At 38.1% G+C, this 18,965-nt stretch overlaps 1 protein-coding gene across 1 annotated transcript; it reads right to left on the bottom strand.

The window, feature by feature from the left end:
- Positions 1 to 7,536: 7,536 nt before the first annotated feature.
- Positions 7,537 to 17,888, bottom strand: LOC101848401 (malonyl-CoA-acyl carrier protein transacylase, mitochondrial). Its single transcript, XM_005090492.3, has 5 exons — positions 16,769 to 17,888; positions 14,647 to 14,734; positions 12,981 to 13,201; positions 10,054 to 10,206; positions 7,537 to 9,139 (listed from the first exon to the last, which is right to left on the bottom strand). Exons 1-5 carry the CDS (start codon positions 17,681 to 17,683, stop codon positions 8,897 to 8,899), a joined length of 1,620 nt encoding a protein of 539 aa, XP_005090549.3. The 5' UTR covers positions 17,684 to 17,888; the 3' UTR covers positions 7,537 to 8,896.
- Positions 17,889 to 18,965: the final 1,077 nt, after the last annotated feature.

Here is an 18,965-nt window from a genome sequence, read left to right as displayed (position 1 = left end):
TTTAGTTCTTATCTTTTGATAATGTAAATTCTATTACTTTTTGCCTTACTTCAATTCATTCAAACCATTCTTGTTATAATTGAGACAGAATATATATATACTTTTGTTGAATGACATGTGAAAAGATAATATAGATGCTATAGCAATGTTACCATTGCCAAAGCTAACTATATCATTCCACTTTTACTTAAATGTGTTAAATTACAGTTGCAGACAAGTAAGAGATGTTGTCCTACCCCAACAAAAAGTTTAAAGTCTAATGTTCTGACGTCAGTTTCCCGTTATGGAAAAAGAAAAAACATTTCTTTTAATCGTTAACTTATTTCTCAAACTGTACATAGGATTGCAGTGACAATAAATTCACTAATGAACAACTTGTCTGAAAGAGTATTTATTAATGTACATGCCTCTGGAAATCAGAGTTTTAAGCAACATTGTAAGCTCCGCGGTAATGTTGTGCTGAAGGTTTCAAATTAGAGTGGGTGCTATCAACAATGATGACGGTTAGTTTGTCCTAGTTGAACCTTTTGATTGATTCCTTATACTAGTGGACTCGTAGCTGCATGTCATTTTCATGTTACTTTGGGAAAAATTAATGGACTTTTCCTTTTCCATCCATGTGTGTGTCATGTTGATTCAGATGTGAAACATATCATTTGAAGCCATTTATTACGCCATTTCTTGATAAAGAGGTAATGAATATATGTTACGTATGCTGCTGAATGAAAGATATTTTTTTCCTTTAAAAATGCATGAAAAATTTCTAACGGCTTCAAATGCCATTGTTTTTGTTGTTGTTTTTTTTTTTTAAAGAAAGGCTATACATTTGAAAAGAATAAGAAGACACAGTTGGGGAAAGCACATTGTGACACGTTCCCCTTTCAACTGCAAGTGTCATCAGTATATTTTGTATTGTAAATAATTCAAGCGTGCTGTATGTATATTTATGGTCATGCTCACATCGTTGCTGTCTTTCTTATTCAACATTGATTCTATAATAAAATAGATGATGGATGCATGTTTCGTGTCCCTTTCTGGTTTTTCTGTGGAGTTGGGGTTCTGGCTTCTGTAGATGTGAGTTCAGTTCATAAAGGGGAATTTCTTTTTTGAAGTGTCTCTGTCTGTCAACTGGGAAACTGTTTCCTACTCCGTCCGGGCTAGCACTGACCAACAGGTTCAAAGCAGCATTCATTTCTCCTGAATGAGAATGATGTAAATTGCATTGATTGGGTCTGGGACTTCAAGCAATTACAGGTAGATTATTAACCTCTTCGCTACCACGCCCGTCGAATTTACGGGCCTGAACCGTGTAGCGCTGTGCCTATGGCCCGTAGAATTTACGGGACTGTGACAGAGGTTTATAAAATCTTGTAGTTATTATTGGGGTACCTTCCCTTAATATTTACCTCCATCACCCCCTCCCCCCGTTTGAAAGCGTCAGATTCAGATTTCAGCTCTAAGAGTAAGAGAAGATTAGATCTAGATCTTATCCATCACACAAAAATGATTTACTGGCAGTAAACACAGATGGGCTTACATGTATATATTTTACTGTCACTTCTTCTTTACCTGCAAACACTCACACAACATGTGTTCCCTTTTTTTGTCTCAGTTTATCATTACTCCAATGTGTGTTGTTTATGTTGTTTTTGGCATCATGTTACTTACTCCTACTTTTCTCCATCTATCTCTCTATGAAATTCTCCAAAGATTATACCAATAGAAATGTGGTTCGATGTAGAATGTACATGCAGAAATTCACGTTGAAATATTAATAAATAAAAAAGTTATGAGATGTAGAGTGGGGTCACCCCTGAGCAGCTTTGGTTCATGGGATTTCCCCCGGCACAAGGGCCAATATAGGCTACCTGTGGCATTGAAGGGATGATCAGTGATGGTTTTGTTTGTTGAACATGTCGGTCAGATGAGGGGCGCTTCGTTAGCTCAGGTGGTACAGTAGAACACGACTATAGTATTAGTAGCAGGACTTTTGTTTCCAGAAGGAAAATCCCGCTGTAGGCACGTTTCAGTTGTAGGAGTACAAAGGGGAAATTAGCAGAAACTTTCTTAAAATCAATATGAGTACCTCCCTTCCATATCAATAAATTTTGCGCTGATTAGTCTTCTTTATCTTGTCAACTTCGTTGATTATTATTTCTGCCTTTAATTTTTAATTCGAGTGAGAGTGAGAAGCCTTTCCTTTTGTCTTAGTTGGAAGCCATCTTTCCTCTGTCCTTTGTGATTGTTGCTTGTGCCCTCTATCGTACCGGTAGGCCTACAGTAGAACTGGTGAAGTGGATGCATGGTATGCCTGAGCACCAATGATCGCTATTCGATGAATCAGGAATCACACCCTAAATCAACATGCTCTCCTCTTCTTTTACTTTTTGGCCTGACCTAGGGATATGGCCTCTACCCTCTCATACTGAGTGTGTAGGCTTTGGCATATATCACTTATGGAGTGGCTCAGGTAACGCATCTGTCAGCACCATCTCTCTCTGCCGCCTGTTGCCAGTCACAACGCCACAGCACTGACTGCCTGTTTGTAGCCCACCTACACCCCCCCCCCCCCAACACCCTTCCCCTCAGCTAGAGCCCGTTCAATCCCTCCCGCTGTATCCAAGTTCGCGCTTTACCTTGCTCCGATAAACCCGAGCACAGGTACTGGAAAGTTATACATATATCCCTCTTAGTCTTAGCCTATGCTGGCCCAGACAGGCAGGAATGAAGCCTTCATCCTAAATGATTCGAATTGTGTTGAGAGTGTAAGACCACCTACATTTTTTAAAAAGAGTAGATATGTTCCCACCTTGATTGGGGTTGAGCAAAGAGAAGCCCACCAACATAATAACTGCAATTTAATGCGGGGAAACAGCGAGATAAAAATGGTGAAACAAAAGGTTTAACGCCCCTATGAACACTGTTAGGTTATTTAAGAGGTGGGACCTCCGAGAACATCCATCTCCAAAAGAACCAATCCTTTAGGGAAATTTATGTAAAATGTCTTTTCACCCTTTTCCAAGGACTCAATGTTGGACCGAACTGAGACTCGAACCCCCGAACTCGTAATCTCATGAACATGGGTCTAGTAGCCTAACCACTAGGCTTGCGCCACTACACACACACACAGCACCGCAAGACAGTTGGAAGCAATGGAAAAAAAAGGAAAAGAATTTAAGAGATTGGACTAACTAGAGCCACCCTTCAACTAGTTCAACTTCGGTACCCTCATCCACATTTCAAAAGTCAGTGCCAACTACAAATTTAATTCTTTTGTATTCAGATTTTTACAAGACAGCAGCAGTTTATTTGATACATGTGCTGTATATTTCAAACGGGGATGCGGTCAGTGCGCTCGTCTCTGAAGTGGAAAGTCCGGGTTCGCCCCCTCCTGCCCACCCGGCAGTAATGGGGACCTGACTTCGAGTTGGGGAAGTAAAGACGGCGTGGAAAGGATCTGGCCACCCTACCACAATACACTGTATGCCGAAGGCCCAGGAAGTTGTCTCACAAACAAGGCAATCCCCAATGTCCGGATCGGAAGGGGGAACAACTTTACCTATATTTCAAACAAAGTAGGGCCTACGATGTAAGAACATTGCACTGAAGTCAAACCATTTCACTACAAGAGCGGAGCACATATTGTTAGGAAGTTCCGAGCTTGTTTCATATATATGTACAGTGGAAACCTGATATAACAGGGATGGTGGGAGTAGAGAAAATGTCCTGTTATATCCGATCCCTGTTAAATCAGAAATGCAAGGAAAGTAAGCATTTGTGGACTAATCCAGCTGTACTTATTCATGGGTAGTTTCCCTTGCCACAAGTACCCACGAACAGAGGTTTTGGCACCAACTTTTTCCTTGCCTCCTTAAACTTAAACCACATCAGAAGAGCTTGGTCCATAGTATTTGCATCGGGTAGTCTCATCTTCTTTCGATCCAGAGCAAACTTTCCATTGGAGTATGCTGCCACTTTTTTCTCTCTATCCTTGATAATGGTGTGAATCGACCCTTGTGGACTGACGACAAATCTCTGCCAGTGGAGCCTGCTTTTTGTCAACAGCCTGGATTATTCCGTATTTTTTGCCAACTGAAAGGCATTTTCTCTTGCGCTTGACATCGTTGGTGACACATTACGCGTGCGTGTTGCTAGGTTTCTGGCTAGATCGAGGTCTGCAGCACACCGCAGCCCTCTCTCGCTTCACATGCTGTGTGTGCTTGCAGCGGCATGGCTTGCGTGGGCTTGCTCCATCACTGCGTTACTCTCTCTCTCTCTCTCCTCATTGTTAACGAGTCTTTGTCCCTGCTATATCCGGTTGGGCTCTGACGAGGCCCTGTTATTGCCGATAACTTTAAATTGAAACAAAGAGTAGGAAAAAACGGGGGATTTAAAAAATCCCTGTTACTACCGGCCGGATCCCTGTTATTACCGGGCCTGTTATATATGGTTTCCACTGTATATATCAAAAGTACTTGGTTCAATTCTAGTCCTTGAACAAATATTGACAACTTAAAAAAAATATCTTAGAAAAACTAGAATCAAGTTCAAACAGCTATTTTTTTTAGATCCGGAGGAAAAAATGTTGAAGATCCTGGGCGTCAGTTTGAGCTCCTTTAAAGAAAGACACTGGAAGTGGAAAGTGAAAATCCAAGATAAGACTATTTCTGCTAAGGAAAAAATCCCAACCCAAACAAAAAATTAAATACTGTACAAGTAAACAGGTCACAATGAAAACACGCAGCTAATTCCTTCAAAGACCTCCCGAGGTCATCTGAAAGGTGAAAGTTTTAGACTTTAGACCAACCCCCAGATATACACATTAAGAAGCTTCACTGCAATAGGCACATGAGCTTCCATTGTTCAGATCAAGTAGAAGAACACATATACAAAGGCGATACAATTTTTTAACAGCACAAGTGAAACGAAACTATTAAAAGCGTTTCCATTTTTACCTTTATTCAATTGCTTGTTGTAACAACAGTTTTGCTCTATATCTTATAGTATCATACTCACCCTGAAGGAGCTCCATACATGTTTTCAATGCTTCTATGAGAAATCTGTCCCCGTAGGATTATGTGATTGTGCGGCTGCGTTTTTTTTTTTCGTAATTCTGCAACATTTGCATAATTTTGGATTATCCGCGCTTTTTCCCCTTTTTTTTCACTAAACAATTAACTAACGCCTCGCCATTTGACTAAAGGGAAGTAATCACCGTAATAAGTCTCATTTAAGTGAAAAGTTGGTTATGGGTTGTGATTTTGTTCCTTGAGCATGTTCAATTTTTCAATCCATCAAAAGTTGTTGTTCTCATGTCTGCTGATGTTTCAGGTTTTGGTAATGTGCCAGCATCAGAGGTCTAGAGGTCCTTTTTCATTTATTTTTTAGAACATTTTCCTTTCTTCTATAGATCTACAGCTGAAAGTTACAGAGATTATTATTTTTGGTTGTTTTTTTTTTCTTTTTTACTGATGTGTATTGTTTTCTTTTCCAAATACACAACAAATTACTGATACTGATATGTTCTGTTTTCAATTTTACGGTACTTAAAACATGAAAATCATGAAACTTTGTGTTGAAAAAGTGCAAAACATGTCGTGAATGGTGTTACGCTAACTTGCATAATTTTTGCATAATTTTGCTTTTTCTGTGCATAATTTGGCCCTCTAAATTTGCATAATTCTACGGGGACAGAGAAATGGAGAACCGACATATCACAACATCCCTAAAATTAAAAAGATGCTAAGAATATAAATATAAAGAATAATTAGCACAAAAAAAGACACAGATACACACAAACATAAAAGTAAAAGTACAATTGTGAAGTGTGCTGACAAAATGAGTTACTTCTTGGATTCAAGCCTTAACAAAATAGACACACCACGTTTATAGCTGACGTTTTTACAATAAATAAGTATGAAATAATAAAAGACAGGTTATAGTTAAAGAATATGGCATCAATAGAAAATCTATAAATTTGAGTCTTAAGTTGATTTTTGGCCAATATCTCCTTTTGTGGATTGTGAGAAGTAACTCATTTTGTCAGCACGCCTCACAATTACCATGTAGGCCTACAGTTTCGAAGTACTGCTTTGTTGTAGTTTTTTCTCTCATAAAAACAAGTACTCTTTCATTTGGGTAACTACAGGGTTTTTGTTGGAAGTGCATGTAATGTTTTGACACACAGTGGACTTTGCTATAAAGAACTCTGATTCAATTATTTTCCAATAAATGTAATGCCCTTCTCATATAATATTCATTGTCCATACTGGAAAAAAGGTCAGAAACAGGACAGTCTTACTCTTTTTTGGATAAAATATTCCTTCCAGCTGCCCTAAACTCTATCCATATGCCATGGGGTCATTTTGTACCCCTGGGGTAGTATTCTTCACATTTTAGAATACTTCTAGTATGAAGATCTCTTTGAAATTTTCAGTATTTCTCAAAAAATCATTTTGACAGACTGCTATGCATAGCGTACGGATCAGATTTGATTAACTAGTAAATTTCCTCTTTGGAAAGTGGTGGCACAGAGTTCCCCATGTTGTACGAATACGAAAGTAAAACATGACGTACGGACAGGGGTAACATCATCTAAAGCAAAATCCACAGTAGCCCATTAAGACTCCAAATTCTGAAACTTAAATCAATGCATAGGAGACAAGAGTCCACACAATCAGATCTGCATTTAATATTTTAAAGAGGGTTTCTCTTAAAAGATGGACATCCTTTCCTTAACTTAAGGAAATAGATTTGAGAATGCTGAAGCGATACATGTACAGAAAGAATTTGTGTAAAGCGAAAAGCACTTCTTTTATTTCACTTAAAAAAGATTCTCTTCCACAGACACACCAGTCTTTGTCAGATATAATTGAACAACAAACTTTTATTACTATTATTATTATCATTACAGACAAATCTGATTGGTCTTGCAACTTTTCTACCTCAGCCTGCTATTTCTCAACAACTACAACCAGGCTGCTATGCACCACATGCCTGTTGTGTATTCAACTCACAAAAAATTGAAATGGAAATTTGATTCAAACATTTTGTTTTCCAATCCTAAGACTTTTAAATCAGAATTAGAGAGAGAACACGTCTGCTTAATAATATACATTTTTTAATAGCTTCAGTTATACAGTTTATAGCCATGCACTGCAGCAGTGAATGATGGCCCTCAGAAAAAGCAATGAAAGGTATTAAGATGATCTTGCACCAGGTACTTTACTTTACCTGCATCCCATTGGCTGACAGTAACACAGCAGAAATGATAACATTTTAACCATGAAATACTTAAAAGGAACAACATGGATACTTTGCTGCAAACCAAATAGAAACATGTATGATGAATAAATACTTTCACACTTGAGGCAATGGAGTAATCACAAGATCAGAAAAACCCAGTGCAGTATCAACAAGTAAAGCATAATAAACAGGAATACTAAGAGTTACTAAGAGATACATTTTTTAAAGCACTAATTTGTAAAAAGAAAAAAAAAAAAAGCCCCCCCCCTCCCCCAACAGTGAACACACTACCAAGGCAGTCAAATTTTATGACAAAAACTTGACCACAGAACAACAGAAATAAAATAGAAACACTAGATCTTATCAGTACCTCAGATGCTTCAAGGCAACAGATTTGTGAGGACAGAGTGAACAATAAAAATTATAAAACAAAATGTCCAAAATGGCAAAGACAAACACTTTCGAAAATAAATCGGGCAAAATTCATAGCAAACCCATCAAGGTTATTTAAAATATTAGGTACATGTCCATCAACAAATTAACACAATAGTCACAAAAGAGGAGAGATTTACCACACAAAACGCCAACATGTTTTCAATACAGTAAGCTAAAGTTTTCCTGTTATGAAGCAGCACACAGTGGTTGTTCGCTACTCTCTCATACTGATTTGCCGCTACACATACCGTTCTTGAAAAATTTAGTATCTGTTTCACATAGCAGCAATGAAATCATTATCAATAGGGCGGTCAGCAGAGGGTACCCTAATGAGAGAGTATCCATTCTGAGTCATCATAGCTTCAGTGGCATGTTATTTAATTCTGCACCCCACAAAATAGTCCTGAATGATTGCACACTTTTGATTTTAATATAAATCACATATATACCACGACAAGCGATCTATATGATATCAGGGGCCGTCTCACTCTTCGGGGATATAATGTGATGAAACACATACCTGAAGTAAACACAACCTATCCAACAGTTTGCACTTTTGATATAAAGAGGTAATAGAGACAACACATTTCTTGTATCGATGGCTGTATGCAAGACTCTGACAAACTCTTTTTTGCAATTTGACGTTTGTTGGGATCTTACACGAAGCCACGGAATATATCGAACACAGCAAAATAACAGCTTTTAACTTAAAATTTTTAAAATGATGTTACTGACAGTGGTCCTGAGTCCTCACTGAGCTCCTTTAATTTCAAGTAGTATAAAGCAAAGTGACTAATCTCATTTGTAACTCTTTCATCAAAGTGTCTAGTGTAACTCTCACAAACAAGAACCCATCTGACAAAATGTAAGTTTCATTTACAACATGAATTTGAATAAGTATTCAAGAAATAAAACAATATCTCATTCTTTCATAAACAAAACATTTTTCTTGAAAACACAGGTTCCATTTCTCAGTAATCTCAGCATTAATTTGATAAAGTAGAGCTGGTGGAAACAGGGAAATAAATACTTTATTTAAAAAAACGTTCAACAACTTAATACACAGACCTGGTCATAAAAATATATAAAGAACTTTTCCACTCATACCTAAAACAGATTAAAAACTGACATTCCTTTCCAAAACTAATCACAATCTCAAATTCTACGCTAAAAGTGGAAAAGACAAGAGAACATAAGGATAGAAATACCAATACTGTCAAACCCTCACATCATGGTACTGCTTGTGAGCTTGTAGATTGACTTGCTTGAGCAGAGTTCCCATCTGTTTCCCCGGACCCACTTCATACGTGTGAGGGAACTCAGAGCCCTGAGGTCTCTGGTACAGGGCATGCATCGTCTGTTCCCACCGGACGGGCTTCACAAGTTGTTCTCCCAGCATGTGGGCAAAATTTGTCTTTGCATGATATGGCTGGCCAGTCACATTGCTGTAAATCGGAAGCTGAAAGGCAAGCAAATAAAGTCATTTTAATGTCGCCATAAGGGAAGATAACTACAAAATATTATTCAAATTTCTTTCAGGACACTATATTTCAAATGTATATATATATATATATATATATATATATATATATATATATATATATATATATATATATATAGAGAGAGAGAGAGAGAGAGAGAGAGAGAGAGAGAGAGAGAGAGAGAGAGAGAGAGAGAGAGAGAGATTCAAGTCCTGCTGTATTTTTTGTTTTTTTACTGCATCCATGTTCTTTTTATTACAGTAAGAAATGTTATGACTATCATTATCAAGAACAAGATGATATTAGTACATCTTGGTGTAAACTAAGCAAGAATACACTGTCTGAGAGAAAACTGGGCCTCAATGTACTCTTCTCAAATTTGAGTGCACATTTTACAGCTTTACAAAAAGTGCTTTAGAAAGCTTTTTCCCTTTCATGGCTCTGTTTTACAGTGAACATCAGGCCAAAGAGAGCAGTGTTTAAACTCTGATTGTGAAAACGAAAAGTTCTCTTGCAGCTGCAGTAGGACTAAGAGGTTTGACGGTCAAAGAATAAACATGAAGACTGAAGCAGTATCAAAATCCATTCAGGGAGAAACTGGAGCTCTGACTGCCTATTTTGTAGGATGAAACCATAACATTTGCGATTTTTTTTTTCTCAACATTACTGCTCTTTGAAGTCAGAACAAATCTAAAGACTACAGTCTGGTGCTTTTTGCCTCACGTAATTCTGCTTTTCAGTTATGGTCACATTGGAAGGACAGTAGTGCAAGCAGACACCCATTTACTTTTAAAAAAAATACTTTAGAACAATTTTATAATACTCAACAACCAGAAAAACAGTAAGCAGATAATTTTATATATATTTTATATATAAGGTGAATTGAACTTACTTTAGGTTTTCCTATTTTCATCCCCTGTAGAGCTTGCTCTAACGGTCTTCGGGCTGATGCCATCAGCTGCGTGTGAAAGGCTCCACTGACAGGGAGCCGTTTTGTTCTCAATATGCGAAACTCTTTAGCATTTGTAGAAATAAATTCTAAAGCCTGGTAAAGAGAGAAAAGAGACGAAACAAAATATCAAATTATCAGCTCAATCAATCCACAGACACCTATACACTCTTCCCAAATTCATGAATGAATGGTACATGTCTACAGTTCCGAAGAAATACCATCTGAAAGTTTGTATTTCAAACTAATGCTGAGCATACCCAAAAGCAAACATGTTTTCTCAAATTTTTTGACAATGACATGATTCAAAACAAATTAAAACAAAATGTGACCTGCCTTAGATAAATGAAAAACAAAAACACATGTTTTTACATGAAATTTTGCATCCACCTTCAATTTAATTTTCTATGTCTTCAGACACTTTAGATGACAGACACCATGGCATCTGAAGGGTCAAAATTCTATTCTAATCACTACTGAAACCTGGTTCATATAAATAGAAAAATGTACCATCCAAAATTCCATGTGTCAATCTAAAAGTAAAAGCAAGGGGCCTTATGTACTGGCTAGATGTCACAGCATTAGCCAGCTGCATCCCAAATTAAAGGACCCACAGTCAAGCACCCCTAATCTCTAGCACAGAACACTCCATGTAGAGGAAAAAATAATTATTGTTTTCATATAATAAGAATTTTACACACCCATCGACACCAATTATTTAGAACACTTAGGCTGAGGGATGTTTTGACCCTGCATGCCAGGGACGCAGGTACAGCATTAAAGCAGGTTTGCCAACTTGTGAGATACTGAATTCTGGAATTTTGATTGCACCAGAGTGCCACACACACACACTTCTGTGATAGGCTACTAAAGTCACCAAAAAAAACCCACCCACACCGCTTCGGGAAAGGTTCGGGAACCACAATGGCAATTCGTGAAAATCCCGAAAAATTTGGGTAGGTTGGCAAGCCTGATTAAAGCAGACAGACAGAGAAAACCAATAAAAATCCCCCCACTCAAGAAACAAACTCACGTCTACTTCCACAATGACAATCTGACAATCTTTATTCATCTTGAAGGGAGAAATTTGTTTTGGTCGTTTACAAAGGCAGCAGATATTACAAAGGTTAGGTGCACTCACGCATAAGCACAGCAAGACAAGACATTAGTAAATACATGTCTCACATGCTGCAACCCGCTCCGTAAAACATTCTCTCTCTCTCTCTATGTTTCATTTGTAGCACTGTGTGATCAGTAACCTCACTGAGCTTGGTACGAATGAATTTCTACATCTGACTGTTTTTGCTTTTTTGGAAATGTTTCATTTACTGCGGGTCGATAATTGAAATTCCGATGTCAGTGGGTGGCTTTGGTCACTTAGCATTATTTCCGCCTTTTTTAGAACATTTGTTTTATGCAGATATCCAAAGTTAATAAGGTCTCTATCAATTGTTCTTCATGCCTTTCTGATCAACTTGTTTATTTTTATGATGCGCTGTCTTCCCAAATTGCTACCATAGCAAGAGATACCAAAATTTATCAGTTTCTATTGTAGTGGTGTAGAATATCTTAAGGATGGATGGATTCAGATTGAAAGACTTAAGTTTCCTCAGTAAGTACAGCCTCTGATTTACCATTTTAACTATAATATTTACGTGATTTTGCCATGTAAATTTGTTGTCGATTGTAAGACCGAGATATTTGTATGAATCCGTGATTTCAATTGTTTCTTGTTCAATTACGAGTGGTGGGAGGGATTTTTGGTTTTTCTCTTCTACAATAAAAAAAAAATTTCTTATGTTTTTAAGAGGTTCACTTTTAGAAAATGTGAATTGCACCATTTAATAAACATACATATTTCTTCGAAATACTCTTTTTCATCAAGGTTTATTAATCCAACAATAGCGGAGTCATCTGCCAGCTTAATTTAGCGTGTTGTTTTATATTTACTTCTATGACCGTTGGTATATATTGTTTACAAAACTGGTGACAAGCACACCCCTGAGGACCGCCGGTGTTACAAAGGATTGTGTGCAACGACAAAGGAAAAAGACAACTAGTTACAGTCAAACCTTGTTGTACTACCCCCACTTACTGCCAGCCCTGCTAACAACCAGGTTTTGCTAATGCACAAAAAGGAACATCTATATAAACACACTATTTGCCCCTTTAAACTACCACTTTGACCAAACTGCATGGCTTGATTTGTCCTCGCCTTACTTAACTTGTGTACATGGTACATGTATTTGTCCTGCAACACCACCAATGAACTAGCCACCAGAGGTAAACACTACACACAGCCCCCAGTGATAATTTCCCTGTTCTCCCACTACACATACTGCAAACTAACAAAGAATTCATTACCTGTCCCCGTGGTTTTATGCACCCCACATAATTTAGCAAAATTTGATCATTTTATGCATAATTTCTTATTATTTTCCTCTAACATTCTTTGTTAAAAATAACAGAATCGCATAATTTCACATTTTTGGGCTGTTTGCATAATTTCAGAATGTTTCTTACATAAAACCATGGGGACAGCATTATGCTGAAAGAAAGCCTACAGGCCACCCCAGTTTTGGTCTAAGGGAAATAGCTCATTATATTATTATTCATCATCTAGTCACGGCAGAATCATTTCCCTTGACACGGGGCAGCATTCAAACTCAACTGTTAGCCCTGCTATACTGCTATACCATCAACTTCCTGCTCGGCCCTTAGGTTGGTGGTATAACAGGATTTGAATGTTCAATAAATAAATTTAAAAAACTGTAGTTGGAGCAACAGGATGACAACCATTCTATTTCAAGGAGCTAGAATCGTGGACTCTTACAACATGAATTATAAACTGAAGCAAAATATCAGCTTACCTCAGCATGACCAGCAATAACTTTACATTCAGGGAACAGGAAGTTGGCCACATTACACACAGGTTCGTTGATGCCTCTGCGAGTTTGACAGTACTCTTTTGCCATTCTCATAGCTCCTTTTAAGTCGGAGTCATGAGCCAGAAATACAGTGAGCATTCCACTGCTAACAGTTTCAGAAGCTCTCTGCATGGCCTCTGCTCTCACTTTCACAAGTTTTACAGCTGGGGAAAATGAAAATACAAGTTAGTAACAAAAAAAAATCACTCAGAAGGATCAGGGAACACTTTCATGATGTCAACATAATTTTCTAATGGCCCTCCCCTGAAAAAAAAAGTATTTAAAAAAAACATGGTCTTGTCAATTTTCTGCTTATCATTTCGTTCTCTATGTAGTGCACTGTTTTGAAAATTATGCACAGCAGAAGTATTTCATCTTCTTAGCTTGACAATTTGATAAAGGATTATTTAAGAAAAAAAAGCATTATATATATATAATATACACTTTGTTCATATAGGCAAGCTACAAATGTACAGATTTGGCCCCCAATTTGCAGACAAATTACATATTTACCCATTAGACAAATGAGATAATATGGTACAAAAATATGGAAAATAAAAGAGCCAAAAGCTCATCTAAAACCCACCTAGTGTTCATAGCTGATTAAATTTGCCGTATATTTCAATCTGTGGCGTTACGTCTGATTTAATCGACTGTAATTTGAGTTGCTATTTTAGTTTGACTATAGATCCCATTTTTAAATTGAATATTCGCCAAACATTTAACTCCTACACAAATGAGTTTTATAACACGGTTTAAAAAAAAACAGTTTCCCCCCAACACCACTGGCTATTTGATAGTGACACTTGGGAGCGCTAAATCCACTAGATAGTTCCCAGTGTAGTTTTCCCACTTTTGAATACCATCATCATAATCATCACTTCCACTCTCCGTACGGTATAGGCCACACAAGCTCCTTCCATTTATCTCTGTCCTGGGCCATTCTTCCAAGCTCGTTCCAAGTGAGGTTCATCTCTCTCATGTCCCTTTCCATACATCTCCTCCATGTTTCCTGTGGCCTACCCCTGCCTCGGGCTCCCTGTGGGTTCCACTGCAGCGACTGTCTTGTGATGTTTCCGCTGGGTTTTCTGAAGGTTTGTACCATCCATAGCCACTTTCTTAGTCCTATTTCTACTTCTGTCCTATTGTCCTGTCCTTTCCCAAAGCTCTCCATTTCTGTTCTTATTCTATCCTGCCATTCTAACTTGAATATAACTGTTGTATCAATAAATAAGAACAATTTGTTGAACTTTTGACAACTACAAGTTTAAAATAATCTTTTCTATAAAGCTATCAGAGACAGAACAGAAAATTTTTTGGGGTTAAAATACAGTGCCATCTCTAAGGTAATGTTGAATGCCTGTACACAAGAAGCAAAAACAATGACCAACAATTTTGATTTAACTAATAACGTTAATTTTATAGAGAATGTATTCATAAAAAAGAAATTTCAAAAACTATTTTATAAAATCATATACATTGAATCCAAGTTAATGTCCAAAATGCTGGTTTGTAAATTACAATAATTTAAAAAAATAAAAATGAGGAAGGATTCAAAAGTTTTTAAGTAGGTTACTTCAATCTCAAAAGTGGGAATATAGAATAGTACCGTCTGGGAATGATATGACACCGGAAAACACAAGTGCTGAAAATTCGCCAACACTGAATCCAGCCGTAGCAACACAGTTCTCCACAGCCTGAAATAAAGAAATACAGTGATGTCGTTGGGGGACCAGTAAAAAGATCGCTACATCTGAAGTTCATAACAAAGCCGTTTGAAGAAAAATTCAAGGGAAATAATTTAAGTACTGAACTTCACTGTAGAGTTAATAAGAGCTTCGGTGCTTCACATAAGGTTATCAATAGTATTATGTGGGAGATTGCTAGCTAAGTGTCTGATGCCTCGAACTATTGTGTGAATGTGCGTAACGTTACAAAATACCATTGGCTTCATCAACGCTAGGTCAAAACTAACCACTGGGGAAACATCTCTAAAACCGTTATATTTTTACTATATAAACTAGATAGGCCAAGGATAAGAATACGCATCACTACAGCCGCCATGACGGATGTAGTGAATTCGGATCAACTGTTTCAATTTTAAAAAATTTGTGTTACATCAGTGCCTGTTCTACGGAAAAAGATTGCTACGTCTGAAGATCTTTTTGTTCTTTGTTTTTGTAAAGTGTATTACGGCGCTCGCAACTGCATTATAAGGTCATATGAGCGCGTGGGACACACCTAATATTTTCAGTTGGTAGGAAATTTTGAATTTTGCTCGGGTGGCGGCGGAAGCCTACTCTTATCGATTTTTGACCACCAAGGAATCTTTAACGTGCGCAACTTACACACGGGCCCTCCGAGATTTTTCGCCCTTGTCCGAGAAGGCTAGGTGTACAGTAGATCTTTCCTACCAGAAGATCAGGGGTGTGGCTGAAAGACATCAGCAAGAAGAAGCGAAGGAGTAGCAGTAGAAAGGCTGCAGAAAGAATCAGAAGCCCAGAGGAAGGGGCAAAGGAGGTGAGGGGGTGGGGGCAGAAAGAGGAGACGAAAGCAGATGACAGAACATTGCTAGAGGGCAGGAAATGAGGTGAAAGGAGACAAATTTAGAGAAGAAAATTTTTCGGTCGCCACCCAGAGAGCCCCCCCCCCCGAAGATATTTCAACCCACTTCGCTACAAGTGGAGTGGACTGTAACATGACATAATAAAATCAAAGAGGAAAAAGTAAAAGACTTAGTAACTAGGATGAAGTAGATGCGCCTTCAAAACCTGTTCAAAGAAAAGAAAACAATTTACGATAAATCTTACAGGTATTTTATCAATCATTTTACCCTGATTACATGCTATACCATGGTGAAAAAGCAAGTCCAAAGAAACTGGGGAAAAAAAAACCCTCCCCAAAAGCAGAGTGCCTTTTACTGTTAGACAAAAGGGATAATAGCGGATTTTCCCTTTATAAAACACTCATTGTTGTGGGGGGTCTCATGGTCTAGAGGTTAGTGTTCCCCTCTCATTCAATAGAGTTCTGAGTTTGAAACCTGACATCGAAGGAAAATTTTCTTCTTTCCTCTCTACCCTAACCATGTTCTGTCGCCTGCTTTCGTCTCCACTTTCTGCCCCCATCCCTCTTCTCTGGGCTCCTGACTCTTTCTGCAGCCTTTCTATTGCATTGCTATTCCTTGGCTTCTTCTTATCGCTGTCTTTCAGCCACACCCCTGATCTTAAATCAATTCTTCTTCCAATTTAAAATTAAATGTGTCCCGTGCGCTCATATTATAACCTTATAAATGATGTAGTTGCAAGCGCTGTAAAACACACTAAAGCAAAAACCCCCCCCCCCCCAAAAAAGCAAAAAAAAACCCACCCATTTTTACCCACACGTTTGAAGTCCAAGTTAACATGCCAAATCGCAGACAAGGGTATTTTTCTTCAGTGTATACATGTGTGCATTACCCTAAAACGATCAAATGACCTAAAATATCATATATAGTAGTACAGTAGGCCTAAAGATACAAAATAAAAAAGGTAGGCTTTGGCACTCAATTTTCGCATCGTGAAAAAACAACAACATATTTTTACACAACTTCTTTTCTTTTTGCTACGTCTTCATCAGTAATCTTGTAATGGAGACATTAATAGAGGTGGGACACTGAAACAGGAAACAAAACAAAGGGTAAAAATCAAATTGAAATTTAATCAATTCTTTTATTAAATGGAACAATTACAAACCTTTGGATGTTCTTCTCTAAGCTTCTCAATAGCTGCCAGTGAGGTGATCATAACAGCAGGCTGGCAATAGATGGTTTTGTCAAGCTCAGATTTGGGACCTGCTAAACAAATCTCCAACAAATCATATCCTAGTAAAGAGCTAGCCTCCTCAAATAGATCATGGACACCAGGAAAATGTAGCAACTGTTTGCTCATGCCGATAAACTGGCTTCCTTGCCCAGGAAAAAGAACAATGGATGTAGTTGAAGGAGACACTTTTGGTACAGATTTGCTTGTTCTTTCAGAATTTTGTTTCTTCCAGTCTTGATACTTTGCTGTATCAGAAGGAAAACTGTCGGCTTCTGAAACAAACTTGGGAACAACTGATGTCAACTTCAAAAGTGATTCAAGTTCCTCCTTTGAGTCCACAACAGGTGCAGCTGATCGAAAATCCGTTTCTGAAGGAGGGGGAAACATGTCCGAGCTTTTGCTATTTGCATTTATTTTCGTTAAAAACTCTGCTTCTGAAATTCCTTGCTTCTTCAAGCGTTTGACAAGGCGACGGGGTAACACACGAATATCTTGAGGATAGTCACCATTATCTCCACTGTTTGAATCTCCATTGTGGGAACTTGAAAACAGTCTGATAGAGGGACACAAACCTACTGTCCCACGTCTGTCAATAACAGTACTTTGTTGATTATGACCTTCATTATACCTGCCTTTTTCAAGTCTCCACCTGTTCCACGATAAAAAACCACTAGATCTAGATCTACATCTCCAGTCCGCAAAATTAGATCTAGAACTGGAAAAATGAGTACGAAGTGATACATTTTTCACTACACCAGATCTACTGGAACTGACTTGACCATTGCATCTGCCAACAGCAACTTGTCCTAAAATACGTCGGTATTGAGGGCGAACAGAAGCAGCCATTCTGATGCAGAATGAAAAAAAAAATACAAGTAGATTCTACGTGTTCACAGTTCTTTGAAAATACGTTAACAGATAAAACTGTTACACTTTGAAAGCCCAAAGTGTTAAATTTGATCAGCTAAATCCTCGGTGTAGTACGTTGAAACGTTGGCCTCGGGTGGGGTTTTACACCGACGACGACAACACCGGGCTGAACCACGTCCTTTCTTTCTTAGGAAAACGAAAGTACGTTCTGCGCAGGACAAAAGAAGGGGGCTTGTCGGGCCGGACAAGAAATGTTTCGCATAATCGAATAACGGTGATAAGTAATTACGAATTGTAACGTGATGGTGTGTTAGCCTAGGCCTATACGGTGTGTCTGAGTTATCATGCTGTAGTGTATCTGTATGTCCATTAGAATTCATGATTCCTTGGTTTGGTTTGTTTCCAGACTACTTAAGGTAAAAGGGGCTAAACCCGTTTTGATTTTTTTAAAAGCCCCAACAAACTAACAAAAACAAAACAAAACAACAGTAACAACAAACAAAAACAACTACCCCCCAACAAACAAACACCCCCCCTCCCCAAAATTTGATAACGTTTCTCTAGACTACATACATTGAGTTTTGTATTGCATGGTTGCCGTGCCTCCATCAGTATTTTCGTTCATTTCCCCCCTCGGTCGCCCCCACCAATAAAGTTTTGCTATTGTATTGTCTGTTTTGTATCCCTTGCAAAGCTGTAGGTCTACGTACCGTATTTGAATTTACTCAAGGAGGTTACAAAATTATAAAGTCCTTGAATTTACTTTATCTTTTGCTTTTCAACAAACGTAAAAGGACCCCATTTTAATGCATTCCGTACGGCTCTCTTCCGACCTCTTCTCATTAGCCTACTATCACTTCATGCTTCCTTGTCGCCTTTACATTCTACTTTAATTGACACAGACAATTAAACCTGGATATTTTTAAATTCGCAACGCACATTGGAGTTCTGAAACAGCAACATGGCTGTCGTGGATTAGTTTCAGTCTTGCACAAAAAGTTTCCGAGAACGTGTGTAATTGTTTATTACATTGCATACCTATGTGTTTCATTTGTAAAATAATTAGAATGTGTTCTAAATATACGGTTACTTCCCCTGCCATGTCACCCCGTGAATTGCGGACAAGGCTTTCAGCGAGGGCTCGGGCCGAGACTCAAATAATAATACTCCCTTTAATTACTCTTCCAATAAACTTATCCTTCCTGCGTGAACACCCCCCCTCTCTCCCCCTCTCTCTCTCTTTCTCTCTCTCTCTCTC

The sequence above is a fragment of the Aplysia californica genome, unplaced genomic scaffold (genome assembly GCF_000002075.1).
Source record: "Aplysia californica isolate F4 #8 unplaced genomic scaffold, AplCal3.0 scaffold00018, whole genome shotgun sequence".
In the NCBI taxonomy this organism is placed as follows: domain Eukaryota; kingdom Metazoa; phylum Mollusca; class Gastropoda; order Aplysiida; family Aplysiidae; genus Aplysia; species Aplysia californica.
This window is presented reverse-complemented; position numbering and strand designations above follow the sequence as displayed.